We start from the raw sequence: 18460 nt of genomic DNA on the forward strand, positions 1-18460 counted from the left end.
TTTCCTACTCAGAATTGGATGGCCACAACGCACTGTTCCAACTTCCCACTACAAAGAGTGGTGGAGCCATCAGCCTTGCATTAACACTAGATTTTGACCCGCGCTTTTGAAGCGCGAGATATTTTACGATGAAACATTTCACTAATAATTTAACAAATATTTTGGTTATTTTTAAAGAGTGTGTATTTAAAATATTTTTGCATTTAAATCAGTATTTTTAAATTCAACCCGATTGTGATTATACCGGTTAATCCGGAGATCTGACAATTCAATTTATGTTTTTAAAATATTCATATTAAAAAATCACTAAAACCCGAGACTAACCTATTGAACTGATGGATGACCGATATGTAATCTAATTGGATTTAAATTGTAATAGTTTCATAATTTGTAATCTTATAATCGAAATTTTAAAGTTCACTATTTTGTAATTTATGAAATTATGACGTTTTTACAAAATTTTAAAGAGAAAATGATAGATATAAAATAAGTAAGATTAATTATTGTATTATTTGGAAACATTGATAGTAGTATAAAAATATATTGTTTGGAAACATTGATAATAGTATAAAGAAATAAGTATATTGTTTGGAAACATGGATAGTAGTATAAAGAAAGAAACATTAGTGATTTAATGTATGTTTAACTATAAAGTATAAAAGTGTATTTAATTTAAAAACTTACAAAATAAATGTTAAGTCCAACATAATGTTTCTGTTTTAATAAGATAGATTCAACTTTAGGCACAGTGATTTTGACCGGTGAAATTATTTCCATAAAATCTCTCTCAGTCAATGGAGTCAACGTTTTATGTCCCATTGTTCAATTAAGCAAAAAGCCTCTTTGTTTCACCCTTTGCTCCACAAATCTATTTACCAAGGTCACTGATCCTTTTCTCCACCATACAAATGGATCTCTCTCTTTTCCTTACCATCGTTGCTGCTGCAATAGGCTTCTTCTTGATTTTTCGAAAACTCAGATCCCATCAAGAAAACAAAGAATTCGATTCGACTTCGTCTCCATCATCACCACCATCTTCTTTGTCTTCGTCTACATCATCACCACCATCTACTTTATCTATTTCATCAGCTTCTCCATCTTCTTCCTCTCACGTCTGGATAAACGATGTCTTTCCGAGCTTCCGTGGAGAAGATGTCCGCGATAACTTTCTTAGTCACATTAAAAAGGAGTTTGAAAGAAAGACAATCACATTTTTCAACGATAACGGGATCAAGAGAGGAGAATCCATCGGTCCCGAACTAATACAGGGGATTAGAGGATCTAAGATCGCGGTCGTCTTGCTCTCCACCAACTACGCTTCTTCAAAGTGGTGTCTTGAGGAGTTGGTGGAGATTATGAAGTGCAGGGAGGAGCTGGGTCAAACTGTGATTGCTATTTTCTATAAAGTTGATCCATCTCATGTAAAGAAGCTGACCGGTGATTTTGGGAAGGTTTTCAGAAATACTTGTAAGGGTCAAGCTAAGGAGGACATTTGGAGATGGAAACAAGCTTTGGAGAAAGTCGCCACAATAGTTGGTTACCATTCAAGCAACTGGTTTGTCCTTTTGACTTTTACCTGCTATAATAATTTAGAGAAATGCTCAAAATAGCAAAATAAAACATTCAGTTTCCGATTTAACATGATTTGAAAGATTTCTCATATTTGATTCTTTAGTTTGTTGACCTTATTTACAGAATCTTGCATATACAGTATAACCTCTTTAAATTAATAATCGATAGATTAATATTTCTATAAATTAATATAATTTTATAGTCCTAAATTGAATTTTTACTTCAATTAATATCTCGATAAATTAATAATCTCTATAAATTAATAAAAAAATATAGTTTTGGTGTAGTCCCAACATTATTAATTTATAGAGGTTTCACTGTATATCTAACGATGTTTGAGACAATAACAATCTCTATCTCTATAATATTATTTGAGAAGTCAGTTTCCTACGTGTCGCGCTCACGTTAACTCTCACGGTAGTTGATTACGATGATACCCTTAATGAATCAAATATATAATTATCATTATTAAATATTTATTTTATTTTATTTTCCCTTTCTATTTAGGTTTCCTTTTTTTTCTAATTGTGTGCTATTTATGAAATCACATGATATACATTTTTTTTTTCATCTAAGAAACAATAGATATAAAGCAAGTATTTTATTACTTCAAAAGAATATTTTATGTTATTTAAAAATATTTTTAAAATAAAATATTACTATCTTTTGAAATTTCCTTTTTAACTAAATCATATTATATATACATATATTTTCGTTTTTAAATTCAAGTTTTAAAGTTTATAAATGTTTCCTTTTTAATATATATGTTATGTGAAAATTTTTAAAAAGGAAATTAAATTAAAAAATAATAGTATTTAAATGTAATATTTTTAATTCATTAATGGTATCAATATAATCAACTATCGTAAGAGTTAATGTGAGCATGACATCGATTTTTAAGATTTATAAATGTTTCCTTTTTTAATATATATGTTATATGAAAATTTTTAAAAAAGAAATTAAATTAAAAATAATAGTATTTAAATATAATATTTTTAATTCATTAAGGATATCAAGGTAATCAAACATCGTGAGAGTTAACGTGAGCGCGACACATAAGAAACTGACTTTTCAAATAATATTATAGAAATATATTAACCAACTATTAAAATTAAGATGTAACTTTGAATCGATCTAACACTTTGGTTTACTTTTACTATTTTATTTTCAAAACAACATATATTAAATTATACATAATTCTACTAAAAATATATATACAAATTTAAGGCAAGAATCAAATTATATGAAAATAACAAAATTAAAAAAAATTAATCGGTATAACAAAATATCTTAGTAGAATCGTAAAAAGAAAATGTTATCTAATATATCCAAATAATAACCAAACAGTCGAGATATTATATATCCAAAATTAAAATCTAATTAAAATAATACAATGTTATTTAAAACAAACAATGTATTATTGATTACAATATAAATAATAGAATAATTAAAAAATAAAAATATTAATAAACTATCACAATGTTAATAAAATATTATAATGTATTTATTTTATAAATATTTATACTGAGAATCAGCTAGTAGAACAAAGTATCTGCTCTCAGCGGTAACATAGGTCTTGAACGTTACAATAAACCTTTGGAAGAGTTGACATGTAAGACACTAAGGATGCTACTGTTGATAGCTATCGCAGCGTTGTGAATATGATTAGTACTCTCTCTCTCCAAGCTCATCGTAAGAGCTGAAATAAAAACTGAGACCTAAACCAAGTTGCAGATTTCAACTGTATAAGAACAGTTGCTAGGAGACCTAAACTCCACAAGTTAATTCTAAGAGCGTTGCAGCTTTTCATTAATAGCCTTGATTAGAACGTTCAGCATCTGGCTCTCCACGCTTGACCTGAGAAGGGGAATAAAGGAAATCAAGTATAGGGATGATGGGAAGCAATGACTGTCCTAGAAATTAAAAACAAAGCAAGTATACAGACATGAAAAAAAGATCACACCTTAGACAAAATGATGACAATGAAACTGTTCTCAACAACGTTGTTCTCTTCCAATGTTGTCTCACCCTTGAAAACTTTTCCTTGGTGGATTAGCATCTGCTGGGCAGCCGGGTATAGCGCACCTTGATGAGTTCTACTCTTCTTTTAGTATCAGAGATCTGTCACAACCCCCAATTGTTAATATGCATCTTAAAGTTATTACAACCATACATAATGAGACAACCCCAAAAGGATCATAACTCCTAGGTAAACTTTAGAAGTAAACTTAGATTCAAGTACGATCACGAAGCCAAAGATACTAAACACACAAAAACAGTTAACCTAAAACTATTAATAATCAAGACTCACAAAGAAACCAAAATTTAGAATTTAAATCTATCATTTAAACCCAACAGCAGAATTTCAAATTAGAGTCATGAGATTCACTATTCCAAACCCAATTCCACCAAGATAAGAATCAGACCCTCATAATTACAGGGAACCAAATCAGACCTAACAAACACTTAACGCAAGATGTCTTATAATTGAGGGATTAGGTTTACCGTATCCGCCGGATTCACTTCGATCTCGAAGTTGGTGTGTCTTAACGAAGATCTTCATAAACTTCAACATCATCCAAATCTATATAAACTTCTTTGTCTATGAACTCTTTGGGAGAAACTCCAACTTTTAACATTTGGTCTTTGAAGAAAGTATCTTTCGTGCAATCTCTCCATTTTAACTTCATAAAAAAAAAGCACAGTTCAAAGACAAACTTCAAACATAAACCGATTACAATGGACAATCATATAGCTGCTAGAGGGTGATAAAATAGAGAGGGAGAGCCTACCAGATTCTGATGAGACGCAGTTTGGCGGTGGAGACGCACTTCGACGATTGAGTCAAATCGATAGAGGAGAGTCGAGCAGCTTTAAGTTCAGATTGCTCTGAGACAGGAGCAAGGTTACCTATATATACTCGCAGATACACCGCTTCTCACAAAAGAAACTCGCATTGAAAGCTAGATCATGGTTGATGGATTTAATAAGAGGATTAATGGGATGAATCTGTAATGTGAGCGTTTCTGTTGAGGAAGACGAAGATCAAACGTCAAAATCGAAACACAGAGAATATTATTCACGCTTTCTCCACCATCTCAATCTCTAACGGCGGAGAAGATATTTTTTTTTGTTTGTATCGAAGTAGGGCTTCACCGATTAGTGACATTGCTCAAACGGGCCCGGAAAAACTCAAGTCTTGAAAGCAAAGCAGTTGAACCCACACAAAGAAGCCCATTAACGATTGTGATTAAATGAAACGACGCGCATTGGTCGGGAGGACGCGTAGCAGGCTCAGGAAGAGCGACTTTCCTTGCTGGAGGATGACGTGGCAGCATAGGAAGGAAGTAAACACTTCTTTATAGTATTAGAGACTAGATGATAATCCGTGCCTTGCACACCATGAGATTATTTTTAAGATATTAAGACATTAGGTATATTTATTTTGGATATCAGTTTAGTTTTGAGTTGTTTTCGGATTTTAAGATCCTATGATATAGATACATTCTAAATTCATATTTATTTTCGTTTGTTCGGTTAAAATGGTTCAGATTTTTGGATTTTTAGTGATAAACTAAAGATTATTTGTATTTGTTTGGTTTCATATTCTTTGAATTTTAGACAATTCTAATATAAACCAATAGTTTCATATTATAAATTATGAAAAAATTCATAATAAATTCAAATTTATATAATTGTTAAAGAAAAAAAAGATGCAATTTGGTTAATGGCGAAATGAAGATTTGAAAATAATAATATTCTATATTACGCCTGATTTAGAATCTTCGCTTGAGGTGAATATTTTGTTATATAAGTACTAACTAATGTGCATATTTGTGTGTATGTAAATTTTTTTAAAAGTATTTCATTGCTATATACATATAGCGTTAACTAAAATTGAAAGAAATGTTTGTTCATATAACAAATGAAAGTTTCAATTCTTAAATTAAAATTAATTAAATATAAAATATACTTAGTCATTACAAAATATTTTTTAAAATAATGACAATTAAATTATATACATAAATCGTTGTATAAAAATATATACATAAACAATAACATTAATATATCTACACATTGAGCATGCTGAGTTTAATTCTTACAATGTATTAAACATAAGCCCAATGAATTTTAACAATCAAACATTATGTTTTAACTTTTATTTTTTAATTTGGTCAGCGTAAAACATCTTCACAACCTACGAAAAAAAAAAAACTCGAAACTTAGACATGTTTAAATAAAGAAAATGAAATTTATAAAATTTATTCAGGTGAAAAGTAAAGATACCTACATTGGAGTTGATAAAAACAATTTCAATAGTTAGATCACCACCAGTAGAATACTGCTTTCACAAACGAATGATCTTAACCATAATCTTCCACATTGACTTGAATAGTTTCAAATCAGACACATAAGTTACCGCAACCATTCTAGGAGAATGAGATAAACTTGTTAAGATTTCAGGTGTAGTGAATGAATAAAATTATGTGGAGCAGTGAGTCTTATATAGGTTTACTAAACCTAATTCAATAAATGTGGTATCTTGGTATAATATCATATTAAATGGAAAATATTTTTACCTTGCCAATCACTCTTAGATATATAAATTTCCATAACAAAAAAATGTGAAATATATGCCATTTAGTATCATCAATTTACCTTGCCAACCACTTAAAAAATATATATATTGTCCAAACGTTAATGCTAGCCGGTTTAATTCGGGATGTGTAGAATTCATTGATATCAGTTTAAAAATCTTAAGCATATTATTATTCACGTGTAATAAAATTATAGTATTTCATTCGCTTTAAAATTCACGTGTACTATGTGAGAATGACTCGTAAAACATGCTTGACAATGAGAGACTGTAGTAAGAACTCTTATAGTTTGTATAGAATGTGTTATCGCTTGTGTCAAACTGTTATTGTTTGTGAAAACAAATGCTACAATGTCTCGAGACCCGTACTTCGCTAAATGCAGAGATTGTCTGGTCAAGAACAGAGTCTACGGGTTCAACACAACCCACCCGAATCAAGACTTCATCTGTTACTCTTCTCAAAGAGAGACAGCAACAACAACGACGTCCCGGTGATATGCCTCATCTTCACTTTAACATGTATCCTCTTCGCTATCTCCGTAGCGGTAGCCATATTCCGATCAAGAAGAGCGAGCTTCTTGTCCTCAGTAAGTGAAGAAGACCCAGCCACTCTCTTCCTCCGCCCTCCTCCCCCGTCTTCACCTCCGAAGCTTGAACGACTTCACTCTCTATTGAATCATCTGTTCTTGACGAGCCATATTCGTGTAATGCATATTCCTCTGTGTTTGAGCTTCAACAACAGCTCCAAGCCTGCGTTGCATCATGGTCTTACTACGTTCCAAGGAGATAATCAGCTCCTCGAGTTGCTCTGCAGAGTAATTATCAAACCTCTGATCCCAATCCGGATACTTGTAATGAGATACAAGTTTTGCTCTCTTCTTCTTCTTATTCTTTTTCTTCTTGGAATCATCATCATTCTTGATACTTTCAAGAACCTTGCGAAGATCATATTGTTTTTTGCTTCGCTTGGTCTCGCTTAGTTCACTGTACCTTCGAGCCATGTCTTTGACCTTCTCTCTATCTGCAAGCTATGTTTTGAGCTCTCCGTATGATCCGTAGTATATGAAAAAAGAATGTCAAGAGAAACTGTTCGAGCATAAAAAAATCGTTAAGTTTCTTGTCATTGAAGCAAATAAGGAAAGAAAGCAAAGCATTTAATGATCCGTTTTTTCTTAAAATCGCTCACAGAGTGACACGTGGAATGGAGCCTTCTCATGCATTCTCACGAAAATCGTTTAAGGAAAGCCTTAAAAATGTTTCTCCTTTGATATATAGGGGATGTTTGCTTAATTTTTATACAGAAGTCAAAATAACAAAAAAAACTCTTAAAATTTAGCTCTCCTAATCAGTTTTGTTATTGATTATAGTATTGTAAAATTTCATGACTAATTATATTGGTTTATTAATCTTTCCTTTTGTCAGGGATAATGAAGCATCCATGGTTGAAGGAATTGCCACTAACGTTTTGAATGAGCTAATTCATTCTGTGCCATCAAGTGATTTCGAAGGTATTGTTGGGATGCGAGGTCTTATGGAAAAACTGAAACTGTTTATACTCTCAGGCTCCGATGAAGTGAGGATGTTAGGGATTGTGGGTCCATCTGGAATTGGTAAGAGTACCATCGCCAGATTTCTATTTAGCCAATACTCTCATGAGTTCCCGTTTAGTGTCTTCATGAAGAATATCAAAAGACACTATCCAATGCTTTGGCATGATGAGTATAACGAGAAACTGGAATTACAGGAAGAGTTCTTATCTAAAATAGTCAACCATGAGAATATCAGTATTCATAACTTGGAAGTTGCACAACACAGGTTAAAAGATAGGAAACTGTTTATCGTTCTCGATGATGTGGACAAGTTGGCGCAACTAGATGCCGTGGCGAAAGAAACTTGTATGTTTGGTCCTGGAAGTGTGATTATCATTACAACGCAAGATAAAAAGCTTTTGAATGCTCACGGGGTGAAACATATTTACAAGGTGGAATTTCCACTTGAAGATGAGGCTCTTGAAATCTTCTGCATATATGCTTTTGGTCAAAAGTTCCCATATGAGGGCTTCGAGAAGCTTGCTTCGGAAGTTACACAACTTGCTGGCAAACTCCCTTTGGGACTAAAGATTATGGGATATTATTTGAAGGGAATGACCAAGGAGGAATGGGAACAAGAACTACCACGGTTAAGGACAAGCCTTGATGAAGAAATCGAAAGCACTTTGAAGTTCGGTTATGATGCATTAGGCAAGGAAGATAAAGATTTATTTCTTTATATAGCTTGCTTCTTCAACTATGAACGGATTGAAAAAGTGGAAGAGCATCTTAAAAGAAATTTCTCAAATGTGAAACAAGGTCTTCGCGTCTTAACTGATAAATCTCTCATATCCATCCGTTGGGGACGTATAGAAATGCATGATTTGCTAGCACGTTTTGGTAGAGAAATTGTTCGTAGACAATCCATTCAAGATCCTGCACAGCGTCAGTTTTTGGTTGATAATAAAGACATATGTCAAGTACTGGATAACGATTCCATAGTAAGTTTCCACATCAGTTTTTTCTTTTTCTTTTTCCGCATCAGTTCTTAATTGCGTCTCTCCTTACAAAAAAATTGATAACTAACCTGTATATACTTACGTGGCCGTTGTATTATTTTTCAGGGTAGTAAAAGTGTTATAGGCATAAGTTTCAGGTATTCTGAGATCCATGATGAGTTAAATATAAGTGAGAGACACGATAGCGCCTTTGAAAAATTTTCTAGTCTCCAATTCCTAAGTGCCTACAGAAACAGAAACAGAGATGACGATATACCTAAAAACGCCATACAGAAAAGTCTAAACAGTCTACCTGGAAAGGTTAGATTACTCCATTGGGAAGATTTTCCGATGACATGTATGCCTTCTAATTTTAATCCAGAGTTCCTGGTCGAGCTAAATATGCCTTACAGCAAGCTTGAGAATTTGTGGGACGGAGTTAAAGTAAGTAGATTTTTTTTCTCTAAATTTTGTATTATACTTCAACAATTTTTATAATCTGCTATGTTTTTCTTTTATCTCATTTTTTTTGTTATGTGTTATTTATCTTTGATGAGTTCACTGCTAAGTCTATCACCACCTTCTCATGTGTTGGGTTTTTGTTTTGATGTAAAGACGATTAGATATCTCAAGTGGATGCGTTTGGATTATTCCACAAACCTGAAGGAGCTTCCTGATCTTTCAACTGCCACTAGTCTCCTAGTATTAAGCACCTCTGCTTGCTCTAGTCTAGTAAAGCTTCCGTTTTCTATTGGAAGTGCTATCAATCTCTTGGAACTGGATTGCAGTGATTGCTCGAGCTTGGTGGAGCTTCCAACTTCTCTTGAAAATGCTACTAATCTCCAGATATTGGATCTTAGACGTTGCTTAAACCTGGTAAAGTTCCCCTCTCTTGGTAATGCCACTAAACTTGAGAAACTAAATCTCAGTGGATGTTTAAATCTAGCTGGACTCCCGTCCTCTCTTGGTAATGCTACTAATCTCGGGGATTTGAAATTTGAGAATTGCTCCAGCTTAATGGAGCTTCCTTTTTCTGTAATAGATACATCTACTCTCCACCGAAATATTTTTAGTGGTTGTTCAAGTCTTGTGGCGCTCCCTTTTTTCATTGGAAATGCTACTACTCTCGTGGAATTTAATCTCAAGGGATGCTCAAGTCTAGGGGAACTCCCTTCCTCCATTGGTGATCTCACTAACCTTAAATGGTTGTATCTCAATGAATGCTCCAGCCTTGTGGAACTACCCTCCTCTATTGGTAATCTCACTAATCTTGCCAATTTTTACCTCAATGGATGCTCAAGTCTAGTGGAACTCCCCTCCTCTATTGGTAATCTTACCAATCTTAAGACCATGTATCTCAGTGAATGCTCAAGTCTAGTGAAACTCCCCTCCTCTATTAGCGATCTAACTAATCTTGAGAAGCTGTATCTCAATGGATGCTCAAGTTTAGTAGAGCTACCCCTTTCTATTGGAAATATCACTAGTCTCGAAACATTGGATCTTCGTGGATGCTTAAGTTTGTTGGAGCTTCCCTCTTCTATGGAAAACCTTCATTATTTGGTGTTCTTGCGTTTGTCAAATTGCTCAAGCCTAGTGGAGGTTCCATCTTTTCTTGGTAATCTTACATATTTGAAGAATTTAGAACTCATGAATTGCTCAAGTTTGGTGAAGCTTCCCTCTTTTGTTAATAATCACTTCGGTCGGACGGAGTTGGATTATGGTGGTTGCTCAAGTCTGGTGGAGTTCCCTTCATCTATTTGGAATGCTACAAAGATGGAGCGTTTGAATCTGAGTGGTTGTTCAAGTCTAGTGGAGCTCCCCTCTTTTACTGGGAATGATATTAGGCTTAAGCGACTGAATCTTAGTGGTTGTTCAAGTCTAGTGGAGCTCCCATCTTCTATTGGGAATGCTATTTATCTCAAGGAATTGAATCTCAGTGGTTGCTCAAGTCTGTTGGAACTTTCATCGTCTATCGGCAATGCTATTAATCTGTATGACTTGAATCTTAGTGGTTGCTCGAGTTTAGTGGAGCTGCCTTTTTCTATTGGAAATATCACTAGACTCGGTAAATTGGATTTGAGTGGATGCTCAAGTCTGCTGGAGATACCCTCTTCTATTGGAAACCTTGCTCATTTGTATGCTTTGAGTTTGAAAGGTTGCACAAAAATAGAGACCCTTCCGGTTAACATCTCTGTCTATGAACTTGATCTCACTGATTGCTTCTTGTTGAAAAAATTTCCTAATGTTTCATCAAAGATCAGTGTTCTCAAGCTTACCGGAACCGCAATAGAAGAAATCCCTTCATCAATCACGTCATGTCTTTATCTTGACTTGCATATCTCATACTGGGAAAACCTCAAAGGATTCCCGCATGCTTTTGGCTGCATCAAAGAGATGCACGTGAGCGATACAAGAACACAAGAAATTTCTCCATGTGTCATGGAAATGTATCGTCTAGAAAAACTTGTGGTCAAGGGATGCACAAAACTGGTTTCACTCCCAGAGCTTCCGAGTTCCTTAGATTTCCTAGATGCACAGAACTGTGAGTCCCTAGAGAGACTGCATTGCTCTTTTGGAAGAACAAAGCTCCTCAACTTTGCTAACTGCTTCAGTCTGAATCAAGAAGCAAGAGACCTCATCATCAAGACATCGAGCTATGAAAGTGCAATCTTACCCGGAGAAGAAGTGCCTGCCTACTTCACGTACCGCGCCACAGGGAACTCCGTGTCAATGGAGTTGAATGGATTTGATACGCGTTTTGATACAGACTTTAAGGCCTGTGTCTTGCTTGTTGATAAGGGTTGTACTGAGGTTGGCGACTGGAACAAGTTGGAAGTATCTCATTGCATGACAGGAAAACAGAATGGTTTCAGTGCTAAGTGTAGATCAGAAAACATCAACCCATCGCCACGTTTGAAGAAGCACCTCTACGTACTCGAATTTTTACAAGCGGTTAGTTCCAGCGAGTTAGTCTTTGAGTTCCAAGTCAACGATGACAAATGGGATATAGTAGAATGCGGGATACGCCTTGATGACTGAGGAAAAAGTGTTCATCTATTTGCATCCGTAAAGCTAAGAAGCTACACTGATAAAAGTGTCTTCATGCACTCGCCTACGTGCACCACAAGACACCCTTTTGGTGCTTACCTAAGGAGCAGAAAGTTCTCACAAAATCCATTGTTTTGTTAAAATGTTCGATACGTGGACCTGGAGATTTCAGATTCTGGACTGTTTGTAGTTGATGATGTTAAAGGGTTAGCTGAAATCTATCCCAAGTCAATTTTTTTTTTTTAAACATTTTTGTGGAATTTGGAAACTCATGAATTCTGATGTAGCGACATTGATTTCAGTCACTTACTTCCTTGAACTTTCTTCTGCTCTCCCTTGCCTTTTTCCTCTTCTTAGAATTGGATGGCCCTAAACGCACTGTTCCCATGGTGGAGCCATACATCAAACTTCAATCCCCTAAGGAAAGTATTTTTCGTCGGTGATGAGAGCCAATTGAGTCAACGTTTCGTGTCATTTACTCAATTATACATACGAATTTTCCACACATCTCTTTGGTTCATTCTTGCACTACATATCTTATCTAGAGATATACTTGGTCCTCTCGCCACCACACAGATTGGTTGTTTTTCCCTTTCATTTGCCATTCTCGCTGCTCCTGCATATGCTTCTTCATATTGTTTTTGAAAATTCAGATTCCATCAAGAAAACCAAGAAATCAGTTTTCCTTTTTTTTTTCTACCTATTTCTTCAACTCCACTGTTTTGTGATATACTGATAAGCTATTGGGTCTATATCTTGGGCTTCAAATAAATTAGTTAATGGGCTCTGTAGCTTTGTGTTTACGTTCATTTAGAACTCTATTTAGCCAAGTCTGGTCTGTAGACAGAACCGGGCTTTACCCATGCTTGCGAAACATTTAAATGGGGTCTCCATTTTTGCGAGGTCCCTTTTTAAAAAAAAAAAACTTTTTGTATTTACTAAATATATAAATGTTTAATGTAAAATAGTAAGAAAATGATAAAAACTAGATTTTAAAACTAATAATTATATAAAACAACTTTATAATAGATTAAAATGTTCTTTTGAAATTTTAAGTTGCCAAAAAATATTTTATCTTAATAAATAGTTTTAAATTCTTTTTTAAAAATATCTTTAAAAATTTTAAAATTAGATTAAAAATATGTTTTGGACATAGCCCCGAAATCTGAGGTACGACTCTGTCTGCAGGAAACACTTTTCGATTACACGGTCATCAATCTCAATTTCTTCCTCTCTATCTTCTCTTCTACCTTTGCTCTTGGTCATTTCTCCTTCCCTTTCTGTTCTACAGATTTGATCCTTCTAGGATCTTATCATATACTAATACTTTATTCCCCCAAGAAAAGAAAAAAGCTTTCCAAAAATGAGATTTCGATCGTTTTTGAAAGAAACTAAGAAACAGAGAAGGGTAGTGGAAAAGAGAAAGAAGAGGAAAGCAGATGAGCTTTCAAATCCAGTGAGAAAGAAGATCCGAGTGAAAAACCAGAGTCAAACTCAAGACCAATCATCACCTCCTTCTTCTTTGTCTCCTCCCTCATTTTTGTCTCCACCGTCACCTCAGTCTTCGTTGTCTCCGCTACTACCACCTCTGTCTGCTCTGTCTCCTTCATCCGCTCCATCTTCTTCCTCTCACGTCTGGTTACACGATGTCTTTCCGAGCTTCCGCGGGGAAGATGTCCGCGATAACTTTCTTAGTCACATTAAAAAGGAGTTTGGAAGAAAGACAATCACATTTTTCAACGATAATGGGATCGAGAGAGGAGAATCCATCGCTCCCGAACTCATACGGGGGATTAGAGCATCTAAGATCGCGATCGTCTTGCTCTCGAGGAACTACGCTTCTTCTAAGTGGTGTCTTGAGGAGTTGGTGGAGATTATGAAGTGCAGGGAGGAGCTGGGTCAAACTGTGATTGCTATTTTCTATAAAGTAGATCCATCTGATGTAAAGAAGCTGACCGGTGATTTTGGGGAGGTGTTCGGAGAAACTTGTAAGGGTAAAGCTAAGAAGGAGATTAGGAGGTGGAAACAAGCTTTGGAGAAGGTGGCCACAATAGCTGGTTACCATTCATGCAACTGGTTTGTCCCCTATGCTTTGTTTTTTTACTTGCAATCTTTCAAAATATTATATGTACAGAAAAATACTAAAAATACCAAACAAATATTAATAAATTTTCAGCTTACTATATATAGGCCTGACTATATAACATGATTTGAGAAATGTTCCAAGAATGTGACAGACAATTTTAATATCTCGGTAGTAATTTTGGAAAAATGTGAATTTTTTTTTTCTCTAATCACAAAATGTGAAAGTTCGTTAGTTTAATTATTTTTACTACAAAATTTAAAATAAAAACTCTTAAATTTTATAATGTCTGTATCAATAATGACTATTTTATTATGTATTCTATCATCTTTCCTCTTTCTAGGGTTGATGAAGCTGCCATGATCGAGGATATATGCACCGATGTTTATAACAAGCTGAATAATTCTGCACAATCGAGTGATTTCGACAGTCTCGTTGGGATGAGAGCTCATATGACAAAACTGGAACTGTTGTTACGCCTAGGCTCCAATGAAGTGAGGATGATAGGGATTTGGGGTCCTTCTGGAATTGGTAAGAGCACCATCGCCAGAGTTCTATTTAGCCAATACTCTCGCGAGTTCCAGTTTAGTGTCTTTATGGAGAATATTAAAAGACGTTTTCCCAGACCTTACTACGATGAGTACAGTGCTAAACTGCAATTACAAAAAGAGTTCATGTCCCAAATAATCAACCGAGAAGATATGAAGATTCAGCATTTAGGAGTTGTGGAAGACAGGTTAAAAGACAAGAGAGTGCTTGCCATTCTTGATGACGTGGATCATTCGTTGCAAATAGAAGCCATAGCGAAAGAAGCTCGGTGGTTTGGTCCTGGAAGTCGGATAATCATCACAACACAAGATAAAAGGCTTTTAAATGCACGTAGGATTGACGATATTTACGAGGTGGAGTTTCCACCTGACGACGAGGCTCTTGAAATTTTCTGCATGTATGCTTTTGGCCAAAAGTCTCCACATGATGGATTTAAGGAACTTGCTTGCGAAGTTACAAAACTTGCCGGTGATCTTCCTTTGGGACTAAAGGTTATAGGATCTTACTTCGAAGGAAGACCCAAGCAGGAGTGGGAAGAGGACCTACCAAGGTTAAGAAGTATACTTGATGGAGAAATAGAAAGTATTTTAAAGTTCAGTTATGATGCCTTATGCGTTGATGATCAAAATTTATTTCTTCATTTATCTTGCTTTTTCAACTATGAAACGCCTGAAATTGTGGAAGGGTGTCTTGCAAAGAAATTTGTTGGTGTGAAAGGTTGTCTCCGTGGTTTAATTGAGAAATCTTTCATATCATTTGAGGGGAGTCTATATATAGAGATCCATGATTTGCTAGCACGTTTTGGTAGAGAAATTGTTCGTAAACAATCCATTCGTGAACCTGGGCAGCGTCAGTTTTTGGTTGATGTTGGAGATATATGTCAAGTACTACGAGATGATGATAAACTAGTAAGTTTTTACATTAGTCGTTCACTGCATTTCTCCCTACAAAATTTGATAAAATTCATCTTTGCTTCTTTTTTTTTTGAACACACAAACTTTGCTTATGTATTTTTGGGTTCTTTTTCAGGGTAGTGGAAATGTTATAGGCATAGATCTGGACCTTTCAAAGTTGGAGACGGAGTTGAAGATAAGTGATGGAGTTTTTGCAAGAATGTCAAATGTCCAATTCTTAAGAGTCAGAAGATATTGTTTTCACAATATGCCATATCCCGTGACATGTCTGCCCCCAAATCTAAGAAATTTGTATTGGGATTCTTATCCGATGACATGTCTGCCTTCTAATTTTAATCCGGAGTTCCTGGTGAAATTAATCTTGACTGAAAGCAACTACCTTGAGAAATTATGGGAAGGAAATAAAGTAAGTAAAAAAGTAATATTTGTACTTTGATTTACTTATATTTTAGTTGACCGGTCTTCTTTTATTGATGTTTTTCTTCTTCTACCTTATTTTTTTATGTTTCTGAACAGACTATTAGAAATCTCAAATTGATGAATTTGTCGGATTCTGACAATCTAAAGGAGCTTCCTGATCTCTCAACTGCCACTAATCTGCAAACATTGAATCTTCGTGGTTGCTCAAGTCTAACTGAGCTCCCCTTTTCTATAGGAAATGCTATCAATCTCCGAAAATTGGATCTTAGTGGATGTACAAGTCTGATGGAACTCCCCTCTTCTATGGAAAATGTCACTACTCTCGAGAAGTTGCTTCTCACGGGATGCTCACATATAGCTAACCTCCCATCCTCCATTGGTAATCTCAAGGTGTTGTATCTCCAAAACTGCTCAAGTTTGGTGGAGCTTCCATCTTCTGTTATAAATTCCCTTAATCTCAAGGCATTTGCTTGTAGTGGTTGTTCAAATCTTGTGGAGCTCCCTCTGTATATGGATACTGCCAGTTACCACAAGAAATTTGAGCTGAGAGGATGCTCAAGTCTACGGGAGCTCCCCTCTTCTATTGGGAATATAACTAGTCTTGAGGAGTTGTATCTCGGTGGATGCTCAAGTCTTGTTGAGCTCCCTTCTTCCATTGGGAATATGACTAATCTCATGAAGCTGTCTCTTAATGGATGCTCAAGTCTTGTGAAGCTCCCCTCTTCTGTTGGGGATATGAGTAATCTCAGGGAGTTGTATCTCGAAAGATGCTCAAAGCTAACGGCCCTTCCGGTCAATATCAACATGAAATCTCTTGATACACTTAATCTCACTGACTGCTCGTCATTGAAAGTCTTTCCCGAGATTTCCACAAACATCGGAGTTCTAAAGCTCACTGGAACTGCAATAGAACAATTCCCTCCATCAATCATATCATGGCCTCGTCTACGTGAACTTGTAATCAAGGGATGCGCGAAGCTGGTTTCTCTTCCGCAGCTTCCGGACTCCTTAGAATGCCTAGTCGCAGACAATTGTGGGTCCCTCGAAAGACTAGATTGCTCTTTTAACAAGAAAAAGTTTAATGCGCTCTGCTTTGTTAACTGCTTTAAACTGAATCAAGAAGCAAGTGACATTATCATCAACACATCGACAAGAGACTTTGCAATTTTTCCAGGAGAAACAGTGCCTACGTGTTTCAGTTACCGAGCCACCGGGAGTACCATGTCAATGACGTGGAATGGATTAGATACACAGTACTTTCCTACATCCTTGAGATTTAAAGCTTGCCTCTTGCTGGTTTATAAGGGTGACGTGGATGCTGGTGATCGCCACTGGTCTGAAATAACTTATTGCATCAAGGACAAACTGAGTGGTGTTAAACCAGTAAGTTATTCTTATAGATTGTTCGATTTGTCTCCAACTTCAGGGGAGCATCTGTTAGTATTCGAAATTGAAGAAACTGTGAGTTCCCCCGAGATAGTCTTTGAGTTCGAACACAAAAACAAAAATTGGGAGATTAAAGAATGTGGGATACATCCTCTGGAAACCTTGGCTCCCTCATGTTAATGGAAGCTGTGAAGAAAAAAAAAAACAAATCGCATATTTTCTCTAAATAACTTCTCTTTAAAAAAATCTTACTTTCAAGGTTGATGTGCATCTTTTGCTGTATTTGTGTAAGATTATCATTGTGCTATGTTGGGTTTGAGTACAAATGAGCCGGCATATATATATGTAATGCATGTATGTGCATAATCATAATAATACTAAATCAGATCAGATTCATAAGTTTATAGATATATCTATAAACTTATAGCCACAACATAACTCCAAGCATTCATTAAAATCTTAACAAAACCAGAAGACAAATATATGATTACACATCTCACCTTCTTCTATATATGAACACAAACAATCCAAAGTCAGTCGCTTTGAGCATAGCATCCTTCATATTTACTAGTAGGGAGCAAGAGAGAGTTCTCAGGCTTGAGTTCACGATGCATCCCACCCATGAAATGGCAAATCGACGATGTCTTGCTTTCTTGTTAGCTTCCTCTTGAGTATTGATTTCCATGCGTATGTAGGTATTCATGAGACAGCACTATTTCACACTCACCCAAAAACCAAGTAGTCGTATTTTAATGGTAAAAGTTAATTTGGGCAAAACGTGACACTCAGGGTTATGAGTTTGATTTTTGCTGGGATCAAACTTGGATATTTAGTTACATAATATGAGATGAGACTTTAGATCTCATTCAAAAAGAATTGTCTATTATAGGAACCGTGTAAAAATCACAACCGGCTCCAATCTAACGTTTATCGGACTGTGACCAGAAGTAGGCCAGGCCTATTCCAGTACTAGATATGGGCCTCTTAAAGAAATGCAAAAGTTTCAGTAGAGCTATTGTCGCGTCAGTACATCTAAAAGCATCAAAACAATTGACCAGACTCGATTTTTCTTGGTAGAAATTTGTAATATATACTTTTGACGAGATTCTTTTCATACAAAGAGAAAAGTGAGCAAACTACAATGACCATGAATTTGTATATACAATTTGTACACGTGCAATATGCAAAACTGGTGGAACAAAGAGACTGAAGAATTAAGAGCGTACGAAAAGTTCTTAGAGCATTATTATTGCAAAAACCCACTTGGGTTTCTAAATTTTTTTTTTTTTTCATTTTTTTTTGTCCGAATTTAAAAAAAAAAAAAAAAAACGTACCAACCGCGGGCCGCCACGTGTCGTGGGGCC

The 18460-nt window shown here is 35.5% G+C and overlaps 2 protein-coding genes and 1 long non-coding RNA gene across 4 annotated transcripts; 2 read left to right on the plus strand and 1 right to left on the minus strand.

Moving 5' to 3' along the window:
* The first annotated feature begins 819 nt into the window (after nucleotides 1-819).
* LOC108854925 (disease resistance protein TAO1-like) lies at nucleotides 820-12067 on the plus strand. Its single transcript, XM_018628603.2, has 4 exons — nucleotides 820-1555; nucleotides 7592-8699; nucleotides 8823-9140; nucleotides 9312-12067. The coding sequence occupies exons 1-4, from the start codon at nucleotides 909-911 to the stop codon at nucleotides 11733-11735; spliced, it is 4497 nt and encodes a 1498-aa protein (XP_018484105.1). The 5' UTR covers nucleotides 820-908; the 3' UTR covers nucleotides 11736-12067.
* LOC108854931 (uncharacterized) lies at nucleotides 3053-4686 on the minus strand. Its single transcript, XR_001949973.2, has 4 exons — nucleotides 4365-4686; nucleotides 4078-4256; nucleotides 3536-3693; nucleotides 3053-3429 (listed from the first exon to the last, which is right to left on the minus strand). It is a non-coding gene; the product is annotated as an uncharacterized LOC108854931 (long non-coding RNA).
* Nucleotides 12068-12893: 826 nt separating the features above from the next.
* On the plus strand, nucleotides 12894-17515 carry LOC108854926 (disease resistance protein TAO1-like). 2 transcript variants are annotated; one of them, XM_056995830.1, is made up of 5 exons: nucleotides 12896-13820; nucleotides 14171-15284; nucleotides 15406-15696; nucleotides 15807-16100; nucleotides 16187-16400. In XM_056995830.1, exons 1-5 carry the CDS (start codon nucleotides 13108-13110, stop codon nucleotides 16250-16252), a joined length of 2478 nt encoding a protein of 825 aa, XP_056851810.1. In that variant the 5' UTR covers nucleotides 12896-13107; the 3' UTR covers nucleotides 16253-16400. The 2 variants fall into 2 exon arrangements, with proteins under 2 accessions (XP_018484106.1, XP_056851810.1); XM_018628604.2 differs by having other exon boundaries at nucleotides 12894-13820; nucleotides 15807-17515.
* The last annotated feature ends 945 nt before the right edge of the window (nucleotides 17516-18460 follow it).

The sequence above is a fragment of the Raphanus sativus genome, unplaced genomic scaffold (assembly GCF_000801105.2).
Source record: "Raphanus sativus cultivar WK10039 unplaced genomic scaffold, ASM80110v3 Scaffold0058, whole genome shotgun sequence".
In the NCBI taxonomy this organism is placed as follows: Eukaryota; Viridiplantae; Streptophyta; class Magnoliopsida; order Brassicales; family Brassicaceae; genus Raphanus; species Raphanus sativus.

Excerpts from the sequence above, each read along its gene's own strand:
- LOC108854926 (XM_018628604.2), top strand. The coding sequence starts at position 13,108 with ATGAGATTTCGATCGTTTTTGAAAGAAACTAAGAAACAGAGAAGGGTA. Across the intron at positions 15,285-15,405 it reads TACGAGATGATGATAAACTA|GGTAGTGGAAATGTTATAGG; the intron begins GTAAGTTTTTAC and ends GTTCTTTTTCAG. Across the intron at positions 15,697-15,806 it reads AATTATGGGAAGGAAATAAA|ACTATTAGAAATCTCAAATT; the intron begins GTAAGTAAAAAA and ends GTTTCTGAACAG.
- LOC108854925 (XM_018628603.2), top strand. The coding sequence starts at position 909 with ATGGATCTCTCTCTTTTCCTTACCATCGTTGCTGCTGCAATAGGCTTC. Across the intron at positions 1,556-7,591 it reads GGTTACCATTCAAGCAACTG|GGATAATGAAGCATCCATGG; the intron begins GTTTGTCCTTTT and ends TCCTTTTGTCAG. Across the intron at positions 9,141-9,311 it reads ATTTGTGGGACGGAGTTAAA|ACGATTAGATATCTCAAGTG; the intron begins GTAAGTAGATTT and ends TTTGATGTAAAG.